This window comes from Toxotes jaculatrix, chromosome 5, assembly GCF_017976425.1.
Source record: "Toxotes jaculatrix isolate fToxJac2 chromosome 5, fToxJac2.pri, whole genome shotgun sequence".
Taxonomy (NCBI): domain Eukaryota; kingdom Metazoa; phylum Chordata; class Actinopteri; family Toxotidae; genus Toxotes; species Toxotes jaculatrix.
The window spans coordinates 2,067,398-2,092,249 of NC_054398.1; the positions used below are offsets into that span (position 1 = coordinate 2,067,398).

General features: G+C 41.9%; 2 protein-coding genes across 3 annotated transcripts; both read left to right on the forward strand.

Annotated features, from left to right (window-relative positions):
• Positions 1 to 737: 737 nt before the first annotated feature.
• Positions 738 to 3,373, forward strand: LOC121182690 (C-C motif chemokine 4-like). The gene is made up of 3 exons (XM_041039336.1): positions 738 to 891; positions 2,715 to 2,838; positions 3,077 to 3,373. The coding sequence occupies exons 1-3, from the start codon at positions 825 to 827 to the stop codon at positions 3,171 to 3,173; spliced, it is 288 nt and encodes a 95-aa protein (XP_040895270.1). The 5' UTR covers positions 738 to 824; the 3' UTR covers positions 3,174 to 3,373.
• Positions 3,374 to 4,981: 1,608 nt separating this feature from the next.
• On the forward strand, positions 4,982 to 21,848 carry vps9d1 (VPS9 domain containing 1). Of its 2 annotated transcripts, XM_041039057.1 has the most exons (17): positions 4,982 to 5,113; positions 6,519 to 6,591; positions 7,098 to 7,301; positions 7,779 to 7,920; positions 8,377 to 8,488; positions 9,945 to 10,007; positions 10,134 to 10,186; positions 10,620 to 10,707; positions 10,937 to 11,022; positions 11,741 to 11,889; positions 12,486 to 12,848; positions 13,010 to 13,139; positions 13,841 to 14,046; positions 15,210 to 15,294; positions 18,230 to 18,334; positions 20,184 to 20,300; positions 21,482 to 21,848. In XM_041039057.1, the coding sequence occupies exons 1-16, from the start codon at positions 5,021 to 5,023 to the stop codon at positions 20,293 to 20,295; spliced, it is 2,064 nt and encodes a 687-aa protein (XP_040894991.1). In that variant the 5' UTR covers positions 4,982 to 5,020; the 3' UTR covers positions 20,296 to 20,300; positions 21,482 to 21,848. The 2 variants fall into 2 exon arrangements, with proteins under 2 accessions (XP_040894991.1, XP_040894992.1); XM_041039058.1 differs by lacking the exon at positions 7,098 to 7,301 and having other exon boundaries at positions 4,986 to 5,113.
• Positions 21,849 to 24,852: the final 3,004 nt, after the last annotated feature.

The window sequence follows — 24,852 nt, forward strand, 5'->3', positions numbered from 1 at the left end:
AACTTTCTGAGGAATATTTGATTTCCATTACAGAAAGAACAACACGAGTGTGTTCAGCTGTGGATGAGTCAAAACTTTAGATTAAATTTAGGATGTGAGATGCCATCATTTCCTTTTCATTTTTTTATTTATACATAACATATATATATTTTATTTTTATCTTTGCTGTTTCAGAAAGACCGAGATGTTACACTGTGTAAACGTTGATAAAATGCATCCTCTAACCCAGAGGTGTCCAAACTGTTCCACAAAGGCCCGTGTGGCTGCAGGTTTTTGTTTTGATCCGTCAAACTGTGTGATCTTCATTGGTTGGAGCAAAGACCCTTTGTGTTTGGACACCTCTGCTCTAACCTCATCCACAACCTTAACCATCACACTAAATGCCCTAACACCAGCCCTTACCCTAACACTAGCCTAACCCTAACTCTAAGCTTAATCTTAAAAACAGGTTTTGACTTTCAAACAGTCCTTTGATGTGGTGAGAACTGGTCAAAGTGTCCTCACAATGATGACTTAAATCTGAAAGGTGTGTTTTCTGATGCCCACCAAAATGCCCATTAAAACTTAGTGTTTTCTGAGGATTACTCTGAATAAATTTTAAATTGTCCTGTGTTTCTTCTACCAAAAGTGTTACTTGGCCCATGGATTTTAATCTTGCTGCCACTTCCTGTCAGCTGGTGACATTCACCCTCACAGTTTTCCTAGAATTGCTCTGAATATGCAGATGAGAGTGTATAAGTAGCTGTGAGAGACATAGAGATCAAAGCTAATCACTTGACACAGCAAAGACAGAAGAGCATTGTCATTTCTACGGTGGAGACACAATGAGGACTCTCAGCTGCACTTTGGGGCTTCTGCTGCTACTCACTGTTTACTGCTGGACTGCCACATGTAAGTCTGAAGTGCTATTTGGGCTCTGGTTTCTGCTTTTTTTTATTATTATTATTTTATTTTATTTTTATTTTTTAATTATTATGGTAAACCACATATAAGTTTTGATTGTAAAAAGATGAGTCCAACACAGTGATAAAAACTTTCCATGCACCTGGAGATTGATCTGCTGGAACCACTGATTCTGAGCACTGAACATTTCTGTAAAATTTTTTGTTTTGATTTCTGATTTGTGATGATGAGGATGATTTCTGTTTCTGTGAATCCAAAGTCTAAAATCAGAGCCATTGTAGAAATAAAATTTCTTTATATATATATATATATATATATATATATATATATATATATATATATACACACACACACACACACACACACACACACACACACACACACACTATTGCCCATAGTTGGAATGAAATATATTTTACCTCGTCTCATGAAATGATTGTGATAATGTGATTTATTCTTGATAGATAAAGTGTATATCTTCTTGTAAATCTAAAGTGATCGGTCTCTTCTGATGTGTATAAATAGGAATAAAAAGAGGAATGTGTGTCTGAAAACAAAATTATTCCAACTTTATGGTGTATTATAATTATGAAAATGTAGAAAATATTTGAATCAGCTGATGATCTAAATCCCCCTCATTTCCCAGAAGCATACAGAACACAGGGCGTCAGTGTCTTTAGTGTTGCACAGCTTCAGCGCTGTATGCAGTCTGAACAGGGAGCTCTGTGAGGAGTGGCTGATGAGTTTGTGGACTAAGGTTGAAGGAGTCACTGTTTTTTCACATTCACATTTATTTTTCAGTATAGTTCCCTCCGACATTTACACACTTACTGTAGTCCAGTGGTTATGGAGCACATGGATCCATTCTTTGTAGAAGTCGGCGTCTGTGATTAGCCCTTGAGACCGATGTCCATTTTCTCAGACAGTGCCGACTTACAATTTTAAATCACCCTAAACAGAAAAACAGTTTAAAGTCTCACTGACTTATCAATCATCCGTCAGACCATTTAAAGGATCCTTTTGAACGACTCACAGAACCAATATGAGTCACATGCATTTAATGTCACGTTTGTTAGTTTTTCTCTCTCTGCTGTGACACAGACAGCTCTCATTTTTTAATTTTAATATTTTCTAAAACCTACAAGCTGCCCCCACTGTTTCAGCACTACAATGACGCATGAATGACACTTAAGATTAAACTCGTTCTTAGGGGCAATGAAATAAGAAAATTAGAATTTTTAGATATTTTTAGAATTGCTACAGTTTTTAACAATATTTCTAGAGCACCTACACCCAGAAAGTCTGCACAACATGATAATGAAACTAAAAACAGATTACAGACTTTAGATGTGCTACAAGTTTTTCACTGCTGTAAACAGGGAAATTACAAATCATTTTGTTGATCTGAACTATTTCACTGAATTCAGTACAAAGACTCACAGTCACTGACTCTGTAGCTCATTCAGTTTTTTAAGACGTAACCGACGGCATCATCTGTCAAAGCAGAACACTTTGTTTTTCAGTGAGGAAATCAAGTCAGCACTCATGACACCGTCTCTTCACAGCTCTGTCTCTGACTCTGTCTGTTGAATCACCTGCAGTTTGTTCAGTTCAGAGCTATAGCAGGACTGTATAAATACAGTTTTAATAATGTATCCTGATTGTTTTAGTCTGGAGTGATTCATTAAACTCAGTTCAGAGGATTCAGTGTGTGTTCCTGTACTGAACACTTCTGTTTAGAATTACATGATGTTACCAGCCTTTAGGTCAGTAAATGACTGTGCTAAATGATCCTTGATTTTTTTCCCCAGCTAATCCAGTGTCTGGAACAGCACCTGCACAGTGCTGCTTCAGTTTCTTTATGGGACGAAAGCCAGCATGGCAGATCGTCTCTGTCGTCAAGACTCACAGCAAATGTCATGACAAGGGATTTATGTATGTATTCTGCTTCACTCTGACTCCTGTTCATGTCAGTAGAATGATCCTCACCTGAGCTCTCACCACATGTTTAGTCCGTTTTTTTTTAGCCAGAAGAAAAAACAATGAACAATGAAGATAATAAGTAAACAGACATTACATTTCAAAGAACTGTGACAGAGAGAAAAGTATATTCTGTGACTGTGATGTTGAATAAACTTTTCCAGTCTGAACTCTGTTACTGTTTTTTCTTCAGCGTCACTGATGCCAACGGGAGAGACATCTGCGTGGGCCCGAATCTTCCATGGGTACTGAGGGCTTTCGAACAACAGCAAGTCAACAGCAAGCGCTAATTGTCATCCTCAGTGCTAATAATCAAACATCTGCAGCTATCCAACCTCCAGCCATGATAAAGCTCTGCCTATCTACTTAATGACGTCTTTTCATATTATGAAAACCTCTTTGCACTGTGTATTTTTGTGCAGCTATTAACCAGAGTTAACCATTTTACTCTGCTTGACTCTTCATCATTAAATTTTCATCTTACAAAATGTGCAAATGTACTCACTGATAAAATGAAAATGAAAAATGTGCATAATGTGCATAGATACTGAGTGCAAGTGCTGTGTATAACCTTTGTTTTGAACTTGTCTATCTCACACTGGAGGAGAGGACCTGCACACTGTCAGTCACTCTGTCCTGCAGTTGTCTGTCTCATGTCTAAAAGTTCACACTTTATTTAGAATATGTCCCCAAACGCACCGTCAGGCAGCGAGAACCCAGTGAATGACTAATCAGTTAACAGTATGTAGTTAGTAGTTAGCAATGAGAGAAAAGGGAAATATGCTTGAGCATAATAACAGCATATTACAGGCCCACTTCCCATTTCTGCCTAAGCCCAAAAAATATTTTTAAGTTTAAGTTTTTGACATATTCTACCATTTTCCTACAGCTGGTTGTCCGTCTCTTTCAGGTGTGGTGTGAGGGTGGCCGAGAAACCCAGTACCCAACAACGAGTTGTGGCAGTCTGGAGCAATTCCAAATTCCTTTTTATTTGACAAAATTAGTCTTGTTCAAAAACTTTACAGTAAAAAGTGCACATTGGGCCAACCAGAAAGAGAAAACTAAGCAAAAAAGGAAAGAAAAAAAAGAATAACTCACTTCTCAAAAAAATCTAAATCATGCACAACAGAAGAATTCACTACAGGGAGCTACAATCTGGAACTGTGCCTCTCCTCTCTTGCCCTGGGCCACCACAGCCTCCTCACTTTTACACTGGTGGACTGCGCCTTCTCAAGAAATCAATATCAATTATCTCTTCCAGCGCACTTACAATAATCACAATATCAAATAACATATTATCGAATAGAAGTTCAGTTAAACTCACTTAAAAAACATATTTCTTTTTAAACAAGATACTTATACTGGTCATTTCACCACAAAAGACAACAAAACAACACCCCTCCCACTCTACCACACTTGGTGTCTTCCCCCGTGAACCCCCTATTTAACCAAATGGACCGCTCCAGCCCAGGTTTGGCTGTTCCTGGTCTGACAGAGGAAGTGCAAGAAAGGAGACAGGTGAACACACTTTAAATTCAATAAATCCAATACAACCCCCCGCCCCCACCATTCTGATAAAATCTACCTGAGAAAGAGTGTGTGGTGCATGTGCGTAGGGCCCGGGGTTTTCCTGTGACATGTGGCCTATATAATAACTACTGTAACTCTTAAATTCATTGTGTTTTTGCAAATAATAACATGAAGGCTATAACCTCTGAGTCACAAGTGTGACTTGCTGACTTTAGTCAGTCTTTAAGTCCTGGACCTAATTTAGGCATTATAGAAAAAATCATAGTCAACAGGAAGTCAGTACATTACTGTATCACTGTGTGTCATGATGATGAGTTAGCCTCGTTGCCTCGAAGCTAACAGGCTTCCTGAAGTGCTCACACACTTTGTCCTCATTATGGAGAAATTTAAGGGGTAAACCTTCTTCTTACTTTAATTTTTCATTGATATAATGCACTCAGAGACAGAAAGAGCGGTGAAACAGAGAAGCAGAAAACAGTACAGCCCCTCCCGTACAGCAGGGGGCAGCCTACACCTTTAAAACGTGTTTACAATCCGCAATGACTGAACAACTTAGCAGAAGGAAGAAGAGGAGCAGGGGAGAGGAAGAGGAGCGTCCGGACTAACCATGGCCACGGCCGACAGTGCTGTGAAACCCCTTCAAAATGCCATGAAAATGGCCAAGGTAGCAATACAGCTGGACGGAGGGAGCCAACATAAGGTTAGTGTGGCACACGGCGGGACCGCGGCGCTAACACGCAGCTCGGACCCCGCAGGAGCCAGTGTGCAGTGATGTAAACAGACGGAGGGGGCGGGAGCTGTCAGTGGGTTAGCTAGCTAACCTGTCACTTCAGGAGGTCGCTTTCAGGGTTAACGTAAACACAGCAGCTGGACCGAGACACGAGTCATTCAGCTTTAATGTTCACTGTCTTCATGTTAGTTGTCATTAAATATATGAGCTGCTAACTTTATCTGTTCTCACTAACTACCCACTGTTCGTGTAGTTAATGTCACTAATAACATTTTAGACGTAAGTTAGTTAATTATTTCAGAGAGAGTCGATACTATAAACCTCTTTATTTACGGTATGTGCTTTGCTTTAAGCACCATATGAATAAAACATAATAATGATAAACATTTGACTTTTATTTTACTCTATTCTAATAGGTCGCTATTGATTGAATTTGCTATCTCCTTATCTCTTTACCCTCTGGTTTAAGGTGATTGGCTTTTGAAAGACTGTTAACTATCAGCATTACTCAGTACTCAGATTTATAAAGCAACAATGGCTAATGCTTATTTAAATTCTGTTAAAATACCACATTAATGCCCCTTTTTTCACATCTCCACCACATCAGACCATCTGTCCAAATCAGTTCCCAATCCCCTTAACTCTCCTCATAACACTGGAAGCTGATTTCCATGTTGTGATGGTGTAAATGGGTGCTGGGTGTCCACTAGATAGCCTATATTAATTAGTTAGTAGTGATAGTGAAATAGCAATAACAGTTAACAGTTTCTTCTAACGAGTACTCTTGATTAAATAGTAACTTGTTACTACCACTAATTCTGTTCCAGGTTGAAGGAGGCTGGAGCATCTCTGGTTCGGGCAACAGTCCGCCAATAATGATAGACTGGTGTCGTGGTTACTTGAGCCAGGTCATAACACTTGTAAACACAGAAAAGTAAATAATAACAAACTGGAAGAACCGGAGTAAAGATAAAGTCACGACTGGTCACGAGAATAATGATTGCTTCGTAAAAACTAGCTCTGGTGTTGAATCAACTTGTAGAATTTAGGAAATGATTGTTGAAGTTCCCAGACACAGTCATCAGTATGTGTCAGTCATTAGTCAACAGAAAATCTGCCATTGAGACAATACAAGCAACAAATAAGACAACAGGCCAGCCTTCTGACTCTGTTTTGTCAGGCATGTTTTCTTATAGGCCGGTATGTCTAACACTGACAGATTTCTTTTTTAGTAAACATGACAATAACTTGATGTTTCCTCTGTACAAGCTACAGCTGAACTGACTGATGGATTACAGTCTCTTTGGGTCTTTTCCATTGTTTACCGTTTACCTTGATAGTAAAAGGATATTTCATGTTTGTGGTCTCTCTGCAGGAAGCTTACTGTGAATACCTTCGGACCATCAATTACATATCACATGCACTTTTGGAGGAAGCTGGGTCACAAAGTAAGATCTGAGTGGTGGCATTAAAGGCTGATGTTAAAGACATATACTGTATTATTTCTTTGTTTCTTCTTCATTATCTTGTTTACTCAGTATACAGTATAATGTATGTAAGTATAATTCACTTTGTGCTTTGGTGAGAACCTCACTGCTGAGTCTTTTTACTGAACTATCTTTCTGCCTTTTCTGTTCAATTAAATTGGCTTTTTTGACACATGTCAAATGATCATGTGATATTTTTCGGTTTTATGGGTGAACAGCGCTGTGATGATCTCAGATAAAATGTATGAGTCGGGTGAAAGGCCTGTGAGGTTTGAACATGTGGCAGTCAGTGGGTTGGTGGATGGGACCTGTCCAGACTTGCCTCATGAATACAGTAGCTGATTGACTGAAAATTGACTGAGATCTGAAATCCCATGTGATGTCCAGGAGTGCCTCCTTTAAAAAAAAAAAAAAAATCCTTTCTCACAGCTTTGCCTGTCTTCTCTTTCTTTCTGTCCCGGCCTCAGAGGAGAGGGAGATGGTAGCGGTGGAGGTGGAGCGGATGCTGAGGCTGGCTGAGCAGTGCCTGGAGCGAGCCAAGTCATTTATAGAGAAGAGCGCTGACCCCACTGACCTTTCTGCTACTGCCTCCTCTTCCTCTTCCTGTTCACCTGCCCAGTCACAACCCCATCAGCCTGCGTCCCTCCCAGTTACCATGGCTGCAAACACTGGTAAATACATCTCCTCCAGTCAGAGGCATTTCTTCAATCATGTTATCACTTCTAACTTGGAGTCTGCCCCAGGGGTCACGAATCAAAAGAAGGCACCATTGTCCTTTAAGCCAGTCAGCACTGTTTCTCTTTGGCTGTTTTCACATGTCATATGTCCGGAGTTGCCCTTTCACATGTGAAGCAAACGACCGGAGATTGTCCGGAATTGGAAATACTCCGTTTGGTCTAGGCGAGGGCTGGAGTCTGGGTAGAGTTTGCAGGAGGTGTTCAGCGGCGCTCCAGGAGCAGGGATAGAAACGTCATCAACACACCCACCGAGTCGCTGTGAATTCTCTGGACAGTGATCGTCTCAACTGATTCGGACATTTGCGTTCACAGTTACTCTGGGTGATGTCTAGAAAAGTTCAGGGTTTCAGTGTGCATGTGTTAAAGCAGCTTGTGTTTCACCTCTGCTGCCACTGTCCTGTACTCCTGTAGCTACAGGGCGTAAAGCAAGCAGCCCAACAAAGAGCGGTCACCGCAGGGTGCTGTCGGACGGTGGTGGGGAGCTCTCCCCTTTTCTCCCCCCTGAGGTCTTCCAGAAACTACAAACAGTGGAGTCACATGACACAAGCAGAAAGTAAGGGCACATATCACTCCACTCAGATATCCTCTGAAGGATAAGAGAGATTTCCAGGAACCAGTCACTTCTGGATTCCTGTTACAGCATCATGTACTCTGAACCAACCAAAGCAAAACATCACACAGATCCTTGCACTCTGAAAAATCTTTAGATTTTTTGATGTGTAGTTGGAAATGAATGATTTAAAAAAAATGTTTAAAAAAGAAATATTAGATTTAACTTTTAGAGTGTTTAGAGAATTTTATCCTTGCTGATTTTAAATATTCAGCAGTCTCCAGTGAAGACAAGAGTTTTAAATGCTAAAAGTGTAAAGAACGACTGAGAGACTGGCTCATGTTCCTTTCACACAAACCCAGAGTAACGTGACTTGTGTTTTGATTGTGTGTGTGTGTGTGTGTGTGTGTCTGTGTGTGTGTGTGTGTGTGTGTGTGTGTGTGTGTGTTTGTGCTGTAGGGAGCTGACACCCATTGAACAAGCTTCACGTATGAACCAGAAGTTGAAAGCCAATTATGAGGCTCGTCTGGCGAGGCTCACACCCGGTCAGGCCTATCAGAAGACGTCTTTGGTAAGTGAGTGTGTGTGTGTGTGTGTGTGTGTGTGTGTGTGTGTGTGTGTGTGTGTGTGTGTGTGTGTGTGTGTGTGTGTGTGTGTGTGTGTGAGAGAGAGTGATGAATGAACAAGTATATGTGTTGTATGTATTTGTTTGATTTAGTGAAATAATGGATCTTATTTCACTAAATCATATGGACTGAAATGGGACTTTTCTACTGGTGTATTCACTCAGAACATTTATTGGATTTATTGCTAGACTGGTGTATTAGACTGCATTCACAGTGCAGGTGTAAAAAATGAGTGAACCCTTGGATTTAATAGCTGTTAAACCTCCTTTGGCAGTAATGACCTTAAACAAGTGTTTTCTGTAGCTGTGGATCAGATCTGCACGGTGTTCCATGTTCCCTCACAGAGCTGCTGCAGCTCAGACATGTTCTGAGGATTTCTGGTGTGAACAGCTCTCTGAGCTGAAGGTCCGGGCTCCTGCTAAAAGGAAAATATATCTGAAAAATAATTAATTTACAAACTGTGTCAAATAAAACTGATGAATTTGTGTGAATTCTTTGGACCTTTGTTGGACTGGTGCTTGTTTTAATACTGGAGTAAAACGACGACGTGTGTACTTTTATTTTTGAATTACTCGCGGTACTTCCGGCCTGTTGCGGATGTTAGCTCTCCGCCTCAGACAGGTGGGTGAGTACCTGAGGAGGAGGGGCAGCGGGCTGTGGACGGGTCTCCTGACCGCATGGGTTTGTTTAAGCGTAGATAACCGAGCAGCTGGAGAGCAGAGCTCTGTGTGTGTCACTTTCTCCTCACAGAAACACGATGGTAAGCAAGAAGCGTTAACGTTTAACCTGTAGCTTAGTTACACACCTTTCCTTAATTGTCGGCGTTAATAAGCTAACTCGTTTGTTGTGTTGGACTTTTTTTTTTTCGTTTATAATAAACTTATCGTTCAGATACGGAAAATGTTTCATCAGGTGGAGCTCCGTGGTTACTGGAGAAAACTGAAGGCGTTTGTAAAGGTAAAGTTAGCTAACACACGCTACGGAGGGTTAACGCTGCACACAAACATCCACACACACCGATCAGCCTTCAAACCGCTGACAGGTGAGGTGCACGGCAGTGATCATGTCGTTATAGCGACACCTGTTAGGGGCTGGGATCAATGAGCCCAAGGCTCGTTGATGCGCGTGGGGTGGAGTCTGGCTCGTGTGGTCCGATCCCACATCATGTGGACGGCCAGGTGTGTCTGTGCGTGCGTTGTTTACCTGGTGAAGAGATGGTAGCAGGGTGCACTGTGGGGTGAGGGCAGGCCGGCAGAGGCAGTGTGATGCTCTGCCTTACCTTCATGCTGAACTAATAATAAATCTTAATCCAGCTTTACATTATAATTTTTGCTTGTTAATACTTGACGGCATGAAAGCAGTGATATGTAAAGTAACTTCCTCTCCTCTTTTGCCATGCAGAAGCTCTCGCTCCAGCGGCAGATGATGGAGAACCTCATCATAGCCAAGGCCAGGCAGGATGCTGTATCCTTCTGCTGTCAGCTGCCGTCCTGTTTTCACCATCCATGTACAGGGAGGCTATGAATGGCCTGATGAGCACAGTTTGCAATAATGTTTGGAGGTTTCCTTAATTTTTGGTTATAACATTAGCTCCAGAGGAAGATGGAGGAGAGAAGACTAAGGCTGCAGGAAGAGGCTAACAGGTACAGCTTGGTTCTGCATAAACACTGGCTTTAGTCTTTAAATGCAGTGTAGTTCTCTCCTACACTATGAAATGAAACTGATTTCTTTATCCACTTGTGCTCCAAAGTACATTTGAAAGACTCCTTCTAGAGTCTGTGGTATTATCTGTGTGTGTTATCATTACATTCTTGGAAAGGATTTAGTCAGTTTTGGAAATCATTTACAGCTGCAAAGGTTCGACAGTAGTTTACGGTCCCATTTGCTGTCTCACTCCAAAAAAAAGCTCACATCATCTGTAAATCGCAGAGGGAAAATATTACACATCTTCAAAATATGTCTGTGAATGAAGTTAGTTACACTCACGAGCTTTTGATACTTCCAGGGTTGGAAAGTACTGTGGTCGCAAGTATGTGTGTATATATGTGAATGTTTTTCCTGTTTTTGTCATTGCAGGAGATTTGCAGCATCTGGGGCGATGACTGCAGAGGAGCAAGAACAGCGGACTCTCTATACCAATGTGCTGGAATATGAGCAGGACCATGTAAGCATTAAAGACATGAAATGTTTCCACAGCTGGAGGTGATGTCCTGAGTTGTGTTTACTTGGTCTGTCAGGAAAATCTGCAGTGTTCAGTGTTTCACTGGATGAAATGCTAAAAGTTAAACAACTCAACAGCTGTCACATCTGGCATTGATCAATTTCCTGTTGATAAGTTGCATTAAAATGAAGAAGTCAAGTCACCATTGACATGTCCTCTGTCATGTCCTCAGGATTGGCCCAAACGGTGGAAAGCAAACATCAAGGAGAATCCTGGTGATGTCACGTTAGTGTCACGTCTAGTCTCCTACCTGCTCAGGTAACTAAGTGAAACATGAGCATTTTAAAATAGGTCTAAGTTCATATTTCTGCTTTACTGTAGTGAAACTTAGCTGAGTGTTGACATTTGTTATACCACGACAAAGCAGATTATTATAAGATGTGTATGTGGTTGAAGCTTCATCTGGTTTTAACTGATTTAAACTATGATCATCATATTTACACGTTCAGCAGTGTTTGTATTCTCAGACTGTGCGACGTGTTGGTTGTCTCACTCTTTCTTGGTTGTGTTGCATCAGCCTCCCTGTCAATGCATCATGGTTCAGAAGTGTTTGTGTTTCCCGTTTGCTATCTTCAGAGAGAGCTCCAGTTAGTATGGCTCTTACATGATTATATAACCAAGATAGACGGAGAATGAGTTGTTTACATATATATGTGACGTTGTTTTTACAAAGGGATGGTACACAGTGGATTCCTCCTAAAGTTTTTCAGAGTCCATATAATGTAGATGGAGACGGGTCCACGGTTATATTTGTCCTCAGGGTGTTTGACAGGTTGTCCTTGCTCTGAGTTCAAGCATCCAAAGGAAGTAAAGGAGACAGTTAATGCAGGAGTCTGTGATATTATTTACTTGGCTTCACTGTTGTCTCTTATTGTACATATGATTGAAACGTGCATTCAGTCACACTGTTTTTAACAGGACGTTCAGCATTTTCATGTTAAAAAAGGACTGACCAGCATTTGTTCTGTGTCCTCAGCCGGTCTGACCACCCTGTGGTCAAACTGCTGAGGAAACACCAGTATCGGATTTACAACAGGCTCTACCCCATCGTCAGTAAAGGCCTCCCCCAGAGTCCTGCCCTGCTGCTGAGACCTTCCCGCAGCACTCACAACCTGCTCCATCCAGGTAGGGCCGCAGCCTGGGGTTTTTGTTGTAGAGGTGCATGTATGTACAAGTGTTAAACACTGAATCTTCAGACTGGACTGACTGTACAGAGCCACAGTCTCTCAGTCTCTCTCTGAACTGAACATGACAGTCTGAACAGGAAACACACTGAAGTTATTCATTACCTCAGTGATGTGTTTTGCTGGGTTGGTTAATTATGAAAATGCTGAGTTCATGTTCATCTTTACTGGTGTTTCTGACTGTTAGTAGCAGCCAGTTTGTGAACTTTAGTCAGAGTCTGTGTCTGAAATCACCGACTTTTAATAGTTAGATTCCTTAAAATGCCCTGAGCTGCAGTGTTGGATTTGTTTTGTAAATTATCAATGTGCAAAATATGTGAACATCTTTCTTGTCCCAGTGTCGCGAAACGTGGACACACCCAGATCTGAACCAGTTTGGTTCTTTCAGGCACAGAGCTCTGTGATATTTATTTTTAAAGGAAAACAAATCAGGACACATTAGAAACAGCCGTGCTATAAACATGTCCAGCTACAGGTCACTGTAAACACATTAACATTAAATCATTTGTCTCTGTGAATATCTGATGGGTCAAACAGAGACGCAGAGGAGGTCAACCAGTACTATGAGCAGTAGCATTGGTGGCCAGAGCTTCGGCAGCGGCCTGTCGCTCTCCCCCTCGCTCCCTCATGACCTCCACACTGGCTGCGAGGACAAGGAGGAGGGGGAGGAGCCGCACGCACAGGTGACGGTGGACCGGGAGAACTCGTTTGAAGATCTCGAGCAGTTTCTGACCCAGCTGGACTGGGCCCCGCCTGACGTCAGAACCGATGATTCGGGCTCGGATTCAGAGCTGACCTGTGATACCTCAACGCTGAGCGAGGGCCACGTACAGGAGCTGGAGATGAGAGCACTCAAAGAACATCTGAAGGCCACTGTCAAAGACATTCATATTGCAATTGGTGAGCGCAGTCATAGAGGGTGTGTGTGAGTGTGAGTGTGTGTGTGTTAGGATGTGTAGAAAGTGTCTTACCATGTTGTTTGTCAACAGCAGCTGTTTCCTGTTGTTGTTGTTGCTGCTGCTGATGAATATGGTGGGGTTTTTTTAATACATATATTTCAGATCAGCTTCTGTCCCTGTGTCTGCTGTCCTTTGAGTGTCTGAACACAGCCAGCTCTAAGGACCTGTGCCTTGCCAGCATTGAGGAAGCCTTCTTCACGCCCCTGTGGAGCGCCCTGGTGGCTCTTTTCAGGTAGTGCAGCCTAAATCCTTGTCTCTTCAAACATGTCTCTAAGCTGTTGAATGGAGACGTGTCATGACAACACCCCGTCCCTCCTTTTGTCTTGTGCAGCTCTATATTGTCATGTTGTCAAATCAAGGCAACAAAAAAAAAAAAGCCACAACAAATGTTTTAAAATCAGTGCTGCTTCTGGAGGAAGGGAAACTGACCAGCATGTGGCAGTGCTGCTCTGCATGTGACGGTGTGACCTGATGTACCTCTTCTCACATTATCATGAGAAATATTTCAGTACCATTTGTAAATGTGTCACGTTTCTCTCTGTACTTCCTTCACTCAGAGAATGATTGATTGATTGTGTTTGGTGTTTACAGATAAATTCAGATGTCAGAGAACTAATCAGATGATTTGTTCGTGGGTTTTGTTCTTTCACGGTTGACGTGGATTGATTCCAAGAAAATATTTTTAGTTTTCAGTTTTCATTTTTTTTGTCCCTGTTTTCTCTGTGTTTGAGGTTTGATAATGTCCTGTGGTCCATGTCACTGCTAAGTCTGCTGTTGCCCTGAGTAGAGTATAGAAAAGTGTTTTTTGCCACATGGCATTGTTATCTTCTTCTTTTCACCAGCCCCTGGGGACAACCCAACACACGTTCCCACATTTTTTCTGTCGTTCCTCCATATGGAAGCTGAAATGTCACCTTTGTGTTTCATTCTCAGGAAGGTCTACAGGGAAAGAGAGCAGGCCTTTGAAATGAGTATGAAACTGTACCAGGATGCCTCACCTGGCGATGTTGGTGTTCCCTCGAAACTGTTCCCCCAAGAACCTGACATACTGCAAGGTTCCTACCCCTACGAGTCTGCTGTGCAGGAGCTTAAGCTTCTCGTGAAAGACTGCTGTCCACAGAGGAAGTTGGAATGCATTGGTGAGTCAGAGCGTGTTGCTTCCTTCTTCCTCACACAAACGCTGATTCTTAGCACAGATAGCTTCTCTCAGAGAGTATTAATTCATCGTGAAGAAGACTGTCCACCCTTTTCTGGCAGAGTATCACGACCACAGGCACCAAGTCTGCTCGTCATAGCTGCTTGAGACTTGAGGGAATCTGCAGGTCTTAGAGAACATTGATTTTACTTTACGCAAAAACCTTTTGGAAGGTATAAAAATATGACATGTATTTCACACAAATCTTAATAAGTTAGTTCTCAAATTGTTTTGTGTCAGATTTCTGTCTCTCAGGAGACATTACACACCTGCAGACTTACAAAGAGGGATATTTCTGACTGCAAAATGAACCAGAATCTTTTCTGTTCTGCCATTACTCCAGCTGGAAAAGTTCAATATCCGAAACACACAGGAACCTTTGTTTTCTGTATTTGGTACAGTTTCTGTTCATGTACTGTTAGAATTCATTTAGTAATAAAAATAAAATAGGATCAAAATCATATTGTCCTTAGTGGAAGCAAATAACAAACAACTGATTAATTGATTTATTTAGTTTTTGCAATTTGCAAAAAAAAAGCCTTTCAAACCCCACAATGAAGTTTCCAACAAAACCAAAACCCCAAAATATTCAGTTTGCAGTCACATAAAACACAGAGACACTGCATCATTAAACTGCAGGAGTGGGAACACAGAACATGTTCCTTAAACTTTTCCACTGACATGTTCTTCTCCTTGGATCGGTGGTACAGCCTGAGTTACTGTAGGTGGTGCATCATGGTAGCTGTGGTTGCTTTGCATACAACATTTTAACAATGTCAGCCATCACGTTCAGTGCATCCATTACATGAACCTCCTGCTGATGTTATGTGTTGTTTGTTGATAAAAATGGAACAGTGTTTCTGTCATGGCCCAAATCTGACATTTAATTAGTTAGATTTCCTCCAACAATGCTAAGTTTTCTTATTCTTGTCATCTGGAGCCAGTAATTCTTGTAGTTGTGGTGTTAATGATGACATGCCTTTTTACTACATTGCTTGGTTATAGACCGTTAGTGCTCTGTGTCTGTATATTGCAAACTTGGTCCAAGAACAGGGACAGAGCACAGGTTATACACATATGTACTGTTTCTGTTGTGTTGTGTTGCAGTGAGGACATTACGTGTGATATGTGCCTGTGCTGAGGATTACAGGGGTCTCCATGAGGTGGACTCTGCACCCAAAACCGCTGCCATGTGAGTGTTCATCGCCTGCAACAAGTGCCACTTCTTTGGAGTTTTGGGTTTCTGGTGTTTTAAAAAAGAAAAAGCTGCAGAAATCGCGGAGTAGCTGTTAGATTCCTCCAAAGTGCACCTCATTTAAACTTCAAAATAAGACCCCTCTTCATTGACTCCATGCCCATAAGAAGACAGAAAGACTATCCTAGAGTCCAGTGTAGTACCCAAACATCATTTAAGGGCTTTCTGCCGTGGTAGCTGCCCTGTCAGGTCTCATCAGTGCTCAGCTAGGCCTGGCACAGCATGGGCTGTCCTAGGTCTATTGCCCCCTACAGAGCGCCTCTTCCTGGCCAGGCCTAAAAGTGGGTCGTCCTGTCTGGGTTTGGAACAGACCCAGGGCCCAGCAACGGGCTTGGAGAGGAGAAGAAAAGACGCGGAGGTTTGTGGAATCAGCGATGATGCACAGAGAAAGGCAGACAAAGGCTCAGTAGGTCATAGCAGCCATAATACAACCCACACTGAGAACTTTATTTAAATTGCTCTGAGATGACAAAGTTTGAGTGAAACACTGGAGAAAAAAAAAAAAAAAAAGAATGCAGAGGAAGTTTTTGTGTGTGTCTTCTCGTCGTGGCTTCACATCATCTCCTGAACCACGTCCAACAGAGACAGCACTGATGCGTCTACAGTCAGCCTCATCACTGCTTAGCTCCTCTCATCTGTAAGTTAGTGTATTGTTCAGGCTGAGGCTGAGACACGCTAGTAAACAAACCGAGGGCCAATATTTTTTTTCCACGGTGGGTGGGGATCTCAGGCCTAGAATAGGATCATTTACTGGCCTGTTTGGTTTGACACTCTTTAATAGGGCTTGAAATAAGCTGACACGAAACTCATGGGATATGTCACCAGCAATTAAAGGGGTTTTTATGTGAGTATATGTGTAAAAAGAAAAAGAAAATCATGCACAAAGCCTTTGTCCCTCTCCAAAGAATTATCTTATGACTTGTCTTTTTTCATACAGTCCTGTCCTCGTCCCTTTTTCTCTTGTGTTGAAGCCTCTAATGTTTTTGTTTTTTTTGTGAGAATGGCTGAGGCTATGTCTCCTGCTCCATATCTGTCTCCTTGTATCGGAGTGCGTTTGAAGTGATCAGGGACGGCGGAGTAGAAGAGTTGACCGGGCTCAGCACTTCTCAAAGCTTTTTGTCTGGAAATGTAGTGACGTTTGTTTTGTTTTGTTTGTGTGTGTGTGCGTTCTCTGAGACCGCTAACATGTACAACTTGGCATCAGAATATATTTCCAAGAAATGAAAACTGAATCATGCTGCGTGGTAAGCGTTGTTTTGTTACCCAGTCAAACATGGCCGAATCACGAAAGGGATCTCAGTCCATCATTTATGTTTTGGTCTATGTTTATACATTTTGAAGACCAAGACTCAGCCGTGTCTGCCGTCTCAGGATACAATCCATGATCATCTTTGGTGAAAATCAGTGAAACTTAGCCAGAATAAAACAAATACATGGATTAAAACCAGCATTCCAGAGGCACTGCCAGCTCCTCACAGATCCGTTTTAATTTTACTGTCATAATTTAGCCAGTGGCCACTGGCAGCTTTAATTCAATAAAACTTTGAGTCAGAGTAAACTTAAAATGGAGCTACTAAATTTGATTCTAAGCTCTTAGATGAGGGAGAATTTGGACGGTGTGCGTTCCTCTGTCCAAGCTGCCAATGTTCACTTTTTTTTTTTTTCCCTGTCCTGATTGTAGCTCGGTACAGGCCCAGATGTGACTGCTTTTCTTAGCCCATCTAAATACAGATTGCCTTTCTGCGTGTCGCTCTGACTCTGATAGAAAGTTTTTGATCGAGACTCAGACTCAGATTTTGGAGATGGATTTATAACCAAACCTGACGCTGTGCCGACAGACAGGCTCATCCTGTTTCAGCAGCGGTGACTGTATTTTATATTCACGTTGCATAGTTGGTTCTCGGTGTTTCTACTTATACCCTTACACTTTAATTTCTAATTTATAATCTCACACACACGCAGACGCGCTTTATTGTCCTCACTGCTCTCTCTTATTCATTGATCAGCAGTTTTTGTCAGTGCTTTGTCTTTAACCAGCTGGAAGCTCATTTGTTCTCTTGTGTGCTTTTGTCCACATCCCTTTCTTTTCTCTCTTCCATTGTGCGGCTAAATTAGTCCCCATTTTTCCTCTGTGTCCTGTTTAATTATAAATTATTTCCCCCTCTGTCTGTTTCTGCTGTTTTTTGACCTATTTGATCCCCCACTGAATTGGAATGTATCGCAGACCCATAATGGAGCCTAATCTTCTCACTGAATCAGTATTTATGCATGTGGGAAGAGTGCATTGTATCCCTGGAATGCAGGGACGCGAGTTTTCATGTGAGCGGAGCGGCGTGTGTGTTTACAGTAGTGAACTCAGAAGATTATAATTCAGGGTTGCGACCGTGTCTGTATGTGAGGTCCAATTCTCAGTGGTTACATGAGCCTGTCCACACCTTCCAGAATCTGCAGGAGGAGAGTATCCAGTTGCATGCGGCCGGGTCAGCCGAGGGCCAGCAACCTACCTTCTCACGCAAACTAGCAAGCAAGCAGTTAGGCCTGCGTGTGAGTCCCGATAAACAAACGGTCACTGTCTGCACACAGGGAGAATGCTATCAGGCTGTCATCATCTCCCAGGCTGCAATTTGTCCTCCCAACAGATCTCAGGGAGAGGAAAAAAAAAGCTTTATCACTTCCATCCCTGAACACGCATCCATCCCATTAAGAGCTACGTCTGATTTAGTTTCCATTCAGTCCCCCTGGGGAGGACAGGCCATCACGCTCTGTAAATGTCACTCTCTATTTTCCCCTTCTACTCGATTTCTTTACTTCTGTTTTCCTCTTTTACCCGGTCTCAGCGCCCTCCTCTCTCTCTCTCTCTTTTGTCTGACAGCGGTGCAGATGACCTGTTGCCCATCCTGTCCTTCGTGGCTCTGCGGTGCCAGTGTCCTCAGCTGGTGTCTGAATGCGCTGCTTTGGAGGAGTTCATTCACGAAGGGTGAGTCATCGTGATGGAAAAAGACGGTGAATGAATGAATGAATGAAGGTCTCCTTTGTTTGCACCTAATACACAAAAAAATCTGTCTGAGCAGGATGTGAATGACAGTTTTGAAGGACAGTCCACCTTCACCATAACGTTCCCCCGCGTCAAAGAAGAAGAAATGTGCAGATCAGCAGCTGGCAGAGACCAAAACTTTCAACTTTAAAATGTCTTGTTTGGTACATAGCTTTTGAAGATGATCTCTGGCTCTAGTATTCATGTAGTTTGCCCATATTCATTTTTTCTCAGGTTGACAGGTTTACACAGTCTTAAAATAGTGCTGTAAGTATATTCCACATCTGCTGCTCTAAGGCTAATTCATGCTAGCAAATACCAAGATAGCAGTCAAATAGGAGAGCTGGGGAGGGCTGGTGGTCCTGAGAGCTGAGATACTACATCCTACTGAGTATAGTTGCGTGTGAATTCAGACCACACCCAGCAGATCTGCTAACAGCCATAAAAACAGTGGGTTGTAAATGGTCAGATTGGCAGTGGCAGGAATGTCAGGATATTTGGGATTTGGTTTTTCTTTTCTATAAAAATACAAATAAAGTCCCACTTGATGTTGAAGTAGTTAAGTGGGTTGGCAGGCTCCTAGTGAAAGGAAAGGTCGAACCAACACAGGCCACAGGGATGTGAGGCTGCGGGATGATTGGTAAGTGGCTGAGTGATGACTGGCTGAATCTGCTTTACTTTGAAAAACTCACCAAGTGTGCTTCGTTAGGACTGTGTGTGGGTGTGGCTTGATCAGATTTGACTGACAGTTTCTAAACAACCCACCAGCTGTCTTCAGACTCTTGATTCAGACCCGACCCCGACTGACGCGTGGACATATGTGACATCATGGTTTTCCAGCTGAGGCTCACCCGCGTCCAACCAGGGCGGAAAAACAAAAACGCTAAGTTCTCTCAGCGTCCACGCTTTAATTGGTTGTGTTGCTTGTCGTTACAACCCAGAAGGGGAAGCAACAGAAATAACCAGGTGGATCTGGTTTGGCAAAGTTATTGTAATGAGAGAACGTTTCAAATAAACATAAACAAAGACAAGCCATGAACAAAAGGGGGCAGGAGACTCTGCTCAAAACAAAGAAGCAGATGCATAACCAGGAGAGGACTCCCTAACTCAGAGTCAACTTAACTAACAAAAAGAAAAACAAACAATGGAACACTTATACTAACTCACCTACCCTCTACTTAACTGTATGCAACCAAACAAAGCACAATGAGGAGTAGCACCCTTATGTCTGGTGTCATTAGACAATGTAAATTTCCCAGCGTGTGTCGGTGAGCGTGAGGTGCGTGTCTGAGTGTGTGTGGGTGTGAGGTGTGTGTGTGGAGCTCCATCCTGGCCCAGTTTCCAGGGAGCGATACCAACAGATCAACAAAGCTCTGAGCGTTAGCACCCAGTCGTCAGCGTAACATTAAAACAGATCATTTATCTGTTCTTCTGTTTTTCGGATTATTGAAATGTCATAGTTTTCAATTTTCAAGGCTACTCTGAAGATTTCTATGTTTAACAGCTGTGAAAGTTGAGATAAAAGGCCGATCTCTTTGACTAACTGATGCGGTTAAGGCTTGCCACAGATAATTTTTCCTTTACACACGATGGGAAAAATGCTGATTTGGTGTTTTCAGCGAAATGAATAAATTGGGGCTCTGTTCTGAACTTGGATGTTTGGGATTCCTGTGGTCAGTCGAGCCCCGTTGTGTTATTTTCTCCAAGTTCTGTTTGTGTCGTTCTGCATCCAAAAAGTTCAAATAAATGGAAGAGCTCAGCACCACTTTGAACACTCACTTCTCTGTTTCAGCTATTTGATAGGAGAGGAGGGCTACTGTCTGACCTCTATGCAGAGCGCCTTGGCCTATGTCGAGTCTCTGCACACAGGAGGAGCTCACCATCCTGCAGACAAGCTCCTATGAGAAAGGTAAAGGAAGGTCCATACTGGATGTTCAGTGTATTGGCCTTTGTGTAAAGTAAGCTGAGAGCGTCTTGCAGTGACTGACAGAGATTTAAAAAATATAATATATTGAAAATGCACATTAAAAACAGGTGAATGTTTGCTATTCTAATTATATATTTAATAAACTTAAGGCTCTTTATGTACATAAAGAGGAAACAGACATAGAGAAGAAGTGCATGTACACAGCTATTTATTTTGGTCCATTAAAAAAAATAAACTGTCCCGACCAAAAACCAATCCAAAGCTCAGCCCGTGGTCGTGAGTAAATGGACACAGTTTGGGTTTGGAGAAGTCGCCTCCTCTTTAAAAAGATTTGACCTGATGACTCGTGTCTCAGTCACTTCACTGTTCGGTGGATCTGATCCTCAGAACAGACTGAACTGTGAAGCAGAGGCCACTCTTAGGGCGGTGTGAGAGGGGAGGTGGTGGGGGTGGATGGAGGGAAGTAGCCCTCGACTGATGCATTACACTGGAGGATGAGTGTGCTGCTGAATGGCTTGTCTGGTGCCCACGGTGCTGCTTCCACACTGCCGCTCGGCAGGACGGGGCGTGATGACGCCGCGTGTTATAAGATGTGACATCCTCGACTGGCACTCCCCGAAACTCCCCGCGACACAATGATTCCACGACAGCCAAATATTTAAGTGAGCAGACCGCTGTGCTCCACAGAGCTGTCGACTGTCTGCTGGGCCGCCGGGCTGAGACGTGGGAAGATTTCTTATTGGAGGAACAGATTAAGTTCTAAGTGCCTGTAGACAGTTCTTATATGTGTAAGTCATTTGCAGTTGCTTTAAGCCAAAGCTTTAGAAATCCTTTAAGGCATCCAGGGTCAAAAACAAGCCCTAGACTGTGCTTATTCTTATTTTGTGTTTGAACAGAATATATCCAGATGGATTTGAAACGAATGGGAAAAGCCTGAATAAATGATTTTAGAAACATAACTGATTTTGTGCAATGAAACAAACAGCAGCAGTGTTCATCTGGATCTTCTTCACAGGATCTGTTGACAAAGTAGGAAGTGTAGAATATTTCCAGCCTTAAACTTCAGCTAAAGGCCAAATCCAACCTAACGTAACCCTGAAGATTTTTTATTTTATTTTTTTAATATCTTGCCAGTGTAATAAGTATTCCTTTTTGTGTTGTAGCCTGCTGCAACACTTTTCATCCCACGTTCCCTGCTGCTCCACAGAGAGACAACGGCTGAACCTGCAGCTCCCTGCGAGTCCTGCAGATCCATGTAGTCTTGTACAAACACAGTACGTGGTTTACAGCAGAGGACTGAACCAGAACCTGTGAGTCATTCCTAACAGAATCAGACCCTGTGTGGGGTCAGACGGGGCTGGATTGGTAAAGGGATTTCTGTATGTGGGTCAGATTGGACTTGTCTTAGGGAAACTTTGAAAGTGATGCCACTGATTGTAAGAATGCTTACAAAGGAAAACTCTACCTGTGGTTTACAAGTATTTTCTATTTTTTTCTCATCAGACAGGAAACGATTCAGATCTGTGAGAACTGAAGTTAAAAAACACAATATCACAAAAAAAGCAGAAGGTCAGACAGGATTTAGATTACAGGAGGAAAACAGCAGGTGACTGTGGCCATAAGTTACTGGGATGGGAGTGAAATATTATCTATATATGATTCAAATCACTGACCAGGGCAGGGAATATTACAATCAGCCCACTTTTAATCCATATACCTCTTGGCTTTTTTTTTTTTTTTTTTTTTTTTGTAATCAAAAAAAACAAAACAAAAAAACATGCAAACTGATAAATGTCAGTGAATGCATTGTTTGTTTGTTTTTAAACACCAGTGGCAACATTCACCCACAGACTGTGAATTAAAAGTTAACGCTTCTGCACTTTGGGTGTTGAGGAGTTCACACAGACTTTCCTGTGGGACAGAGGATTGTCAGAGAGGCTTCGTAACACGGACAGTGAGACACTGGAGGAGCACGGGAATAACTGCTGACGGTTGTAGTGTCTGTGAACACTCATTGTGTTTGCATGTAACAGCATGTTGTTAACATTTCGGTTAAATATACAGGAACATATTTAGTACTGACTGTAGGTAGAAATGTTGTTGCACTTTGTTAATTTGTGTGTGTGTGTGTGTGTGTGTGTGTGTACACTTCTATCTTAGTCAGGACCACTTTGAGTTGTAGACCTTGAGGAGTGAGGACATTTTGTCCAGTCCTCACTCTCTGACACACCTTTAATGATAGGGTAAAAGGCTCGGGAGTGCATTACGTCAAGTGTCCTCACAAACATAGAAGTACAAGTTTGTTTGTGTCTGTTTAAGAGCGTTAGCCAGTTACTGCCTGTGACCATTATCTGTCCATTTGAATGTTACATGTTCAGGATACAGCAGTGACGTCTCCATTTTAACTTGAATAAGTTTTTATACGTCTCACCCGTTTCCCAGTGTTTTCCTTGATGTCTGCAGTGCCACAGGCACAGGATGAGAACAAATCACCAACTTATATATTTGGAAGTGGATTTTTGACAGGTAGATCTCGAAGGGCTTAGAAAACATTAGATGTATGGTTTTAAAGGGATTGTTTGATGACAGGTCAGAGTTCACTTTTTAAAAACAGTTTTTCTTTGAGTCCTTCAGACTGGTTTTAATCACAGACACCGGAGTGAGTGTCGACGTGAAAAGGATCTGCTCTTTCTGCATTTTTTAGCTCCTCACTGCAAATCCACTTAACTTCAGTGACCGTTCTCCAAAGCACGCTGTGTTTTTGGTTCTTTTAAGTGTGTGCTCAGTCCTTTCAGACAGACATTAGTTTCCATTCATTTTACCAAGGTGTGCAAATCAGTTCTAGAAAGCTGCTTTGTGCTGTGTGTGTGCTGTTGTGGTGCATTCGTGTGCCTGTGTTAAACTCGGACGTCTGAGACTTTCAGCAAGGTAACAAAATAAAAATTTGTTTTTAGACAAAGGGGTTATGATGTGATTAACAGCTGGTTTATAGACTTTAAAAACATTCAGATACCTTGCAAACTATGGTTTAATCAATGGATGGACAGTGATTGTTTCATTATGGGCTACATGGGCTAAAATATGCAAAATCGTTGTTTGGTTCGTGTCTTAAACACACATCTTAAGCAGACTTGCCTCCAATATCTGATCTCAATTCACTTACAGACTGAAAAACCACAGTTTTATAACTTGTCATTTTATTTTGTTTGGTTTGTTTGCTTGAATTTACTATTTAACTTTTTTTTTTTTAAATAAATTTAAATTTTGTATGGGTCCAAACGATGTGAAAATATGTCTGAGGTGTCTGAACTGATGGATTTGTTCCTACTGCTTATATTTTGTTACATTAACACCAAAAAACAGATTAACGTCTATGTAATAAATGTTTCTGTAATTATAATAAAAATGGCAGGATGCTGTGATATTTTACAGTCATGTAAATGATTTATTATACCTTTTTTGATAATGTGAATGTTATTAAAGTGACTCGCTGTGAAATGTTGGGAAGGTGAGATTGAGACTGAAGCGTGCGTTTGAGGGACGAGTCAATAAAGAGAACAGAGAAATGTCCAAATCCTTTGATGTGGTCTAATATGACACCTGACTTCACCCTGGTGCCTGTTTCATATCTGTCATATCTGTCTCTTTGAGGTACCTGGCTTTACTGAACATTGATAATCATGTAGCAGTAGTTAGATTATATAGATTCACCGGTGATGTGCGTGTTAGCTCACTGGCAATGCTTAATGTCTTTGAAATGGAATGGGACCATCATTAATGTTATGCATTTGTGCTTTTTCTATTTTGATGAGTCAAACTGACTCCTGTAAGAGAAGTGCTCTGGGATACATAATAATTATAATAATTATTTATTGATTCCTAGTACTTAATACATAATAATAAATACTGAGATTTGATAACTTTCTACTTGGGTAAAACAAAGTAGCTTCAGATAGCCCAGACATTAAATGACCATGTTTACTGTGTCACTTCAGACAATGAGAAATCATATAGGGTGTCTGTTCTCAGTCAATGTGGAACTTTTCCATTAAATCCACAGCAGAGACAAAGAATTAAAAAAAAAGCAGTCCCTGCCTCGACACCCAGTTCTGACAGGAACCAATGTGACATGTTTTTCTTTCTTTTTCTTTTTTTTTTTTTCTGCTGTCGGTTGTTATGGTGTCTGTGTGAGGATGATGCCTGGATGATGCAGGAGGCTGTGATGGGCACATGGATGAATAGCAGCAGAAGCCTGCGAACTCGAAGAAAAAACAACATGCCACCCTGAATCAGTCACAACGGCACCAGAAGCCTCTGCAGCACCACCCAGCATGTCATCCTCCTCTAGCTCGCTTTCTCTTGCTCTTTCTCTCCATGAATGCTCTTCTTTTTAACCCTTTCCAGTTCACTTACCTTGTCACCCCCGTACCAACAAGTGGGCCGCTCATTTCCTCCTCATTCAGGTTTAAATAATCAGCATGTAGTGCATCAGGACAGTTTCAGTATTAGCTGTATTTAGCAACACTAGTCTTAT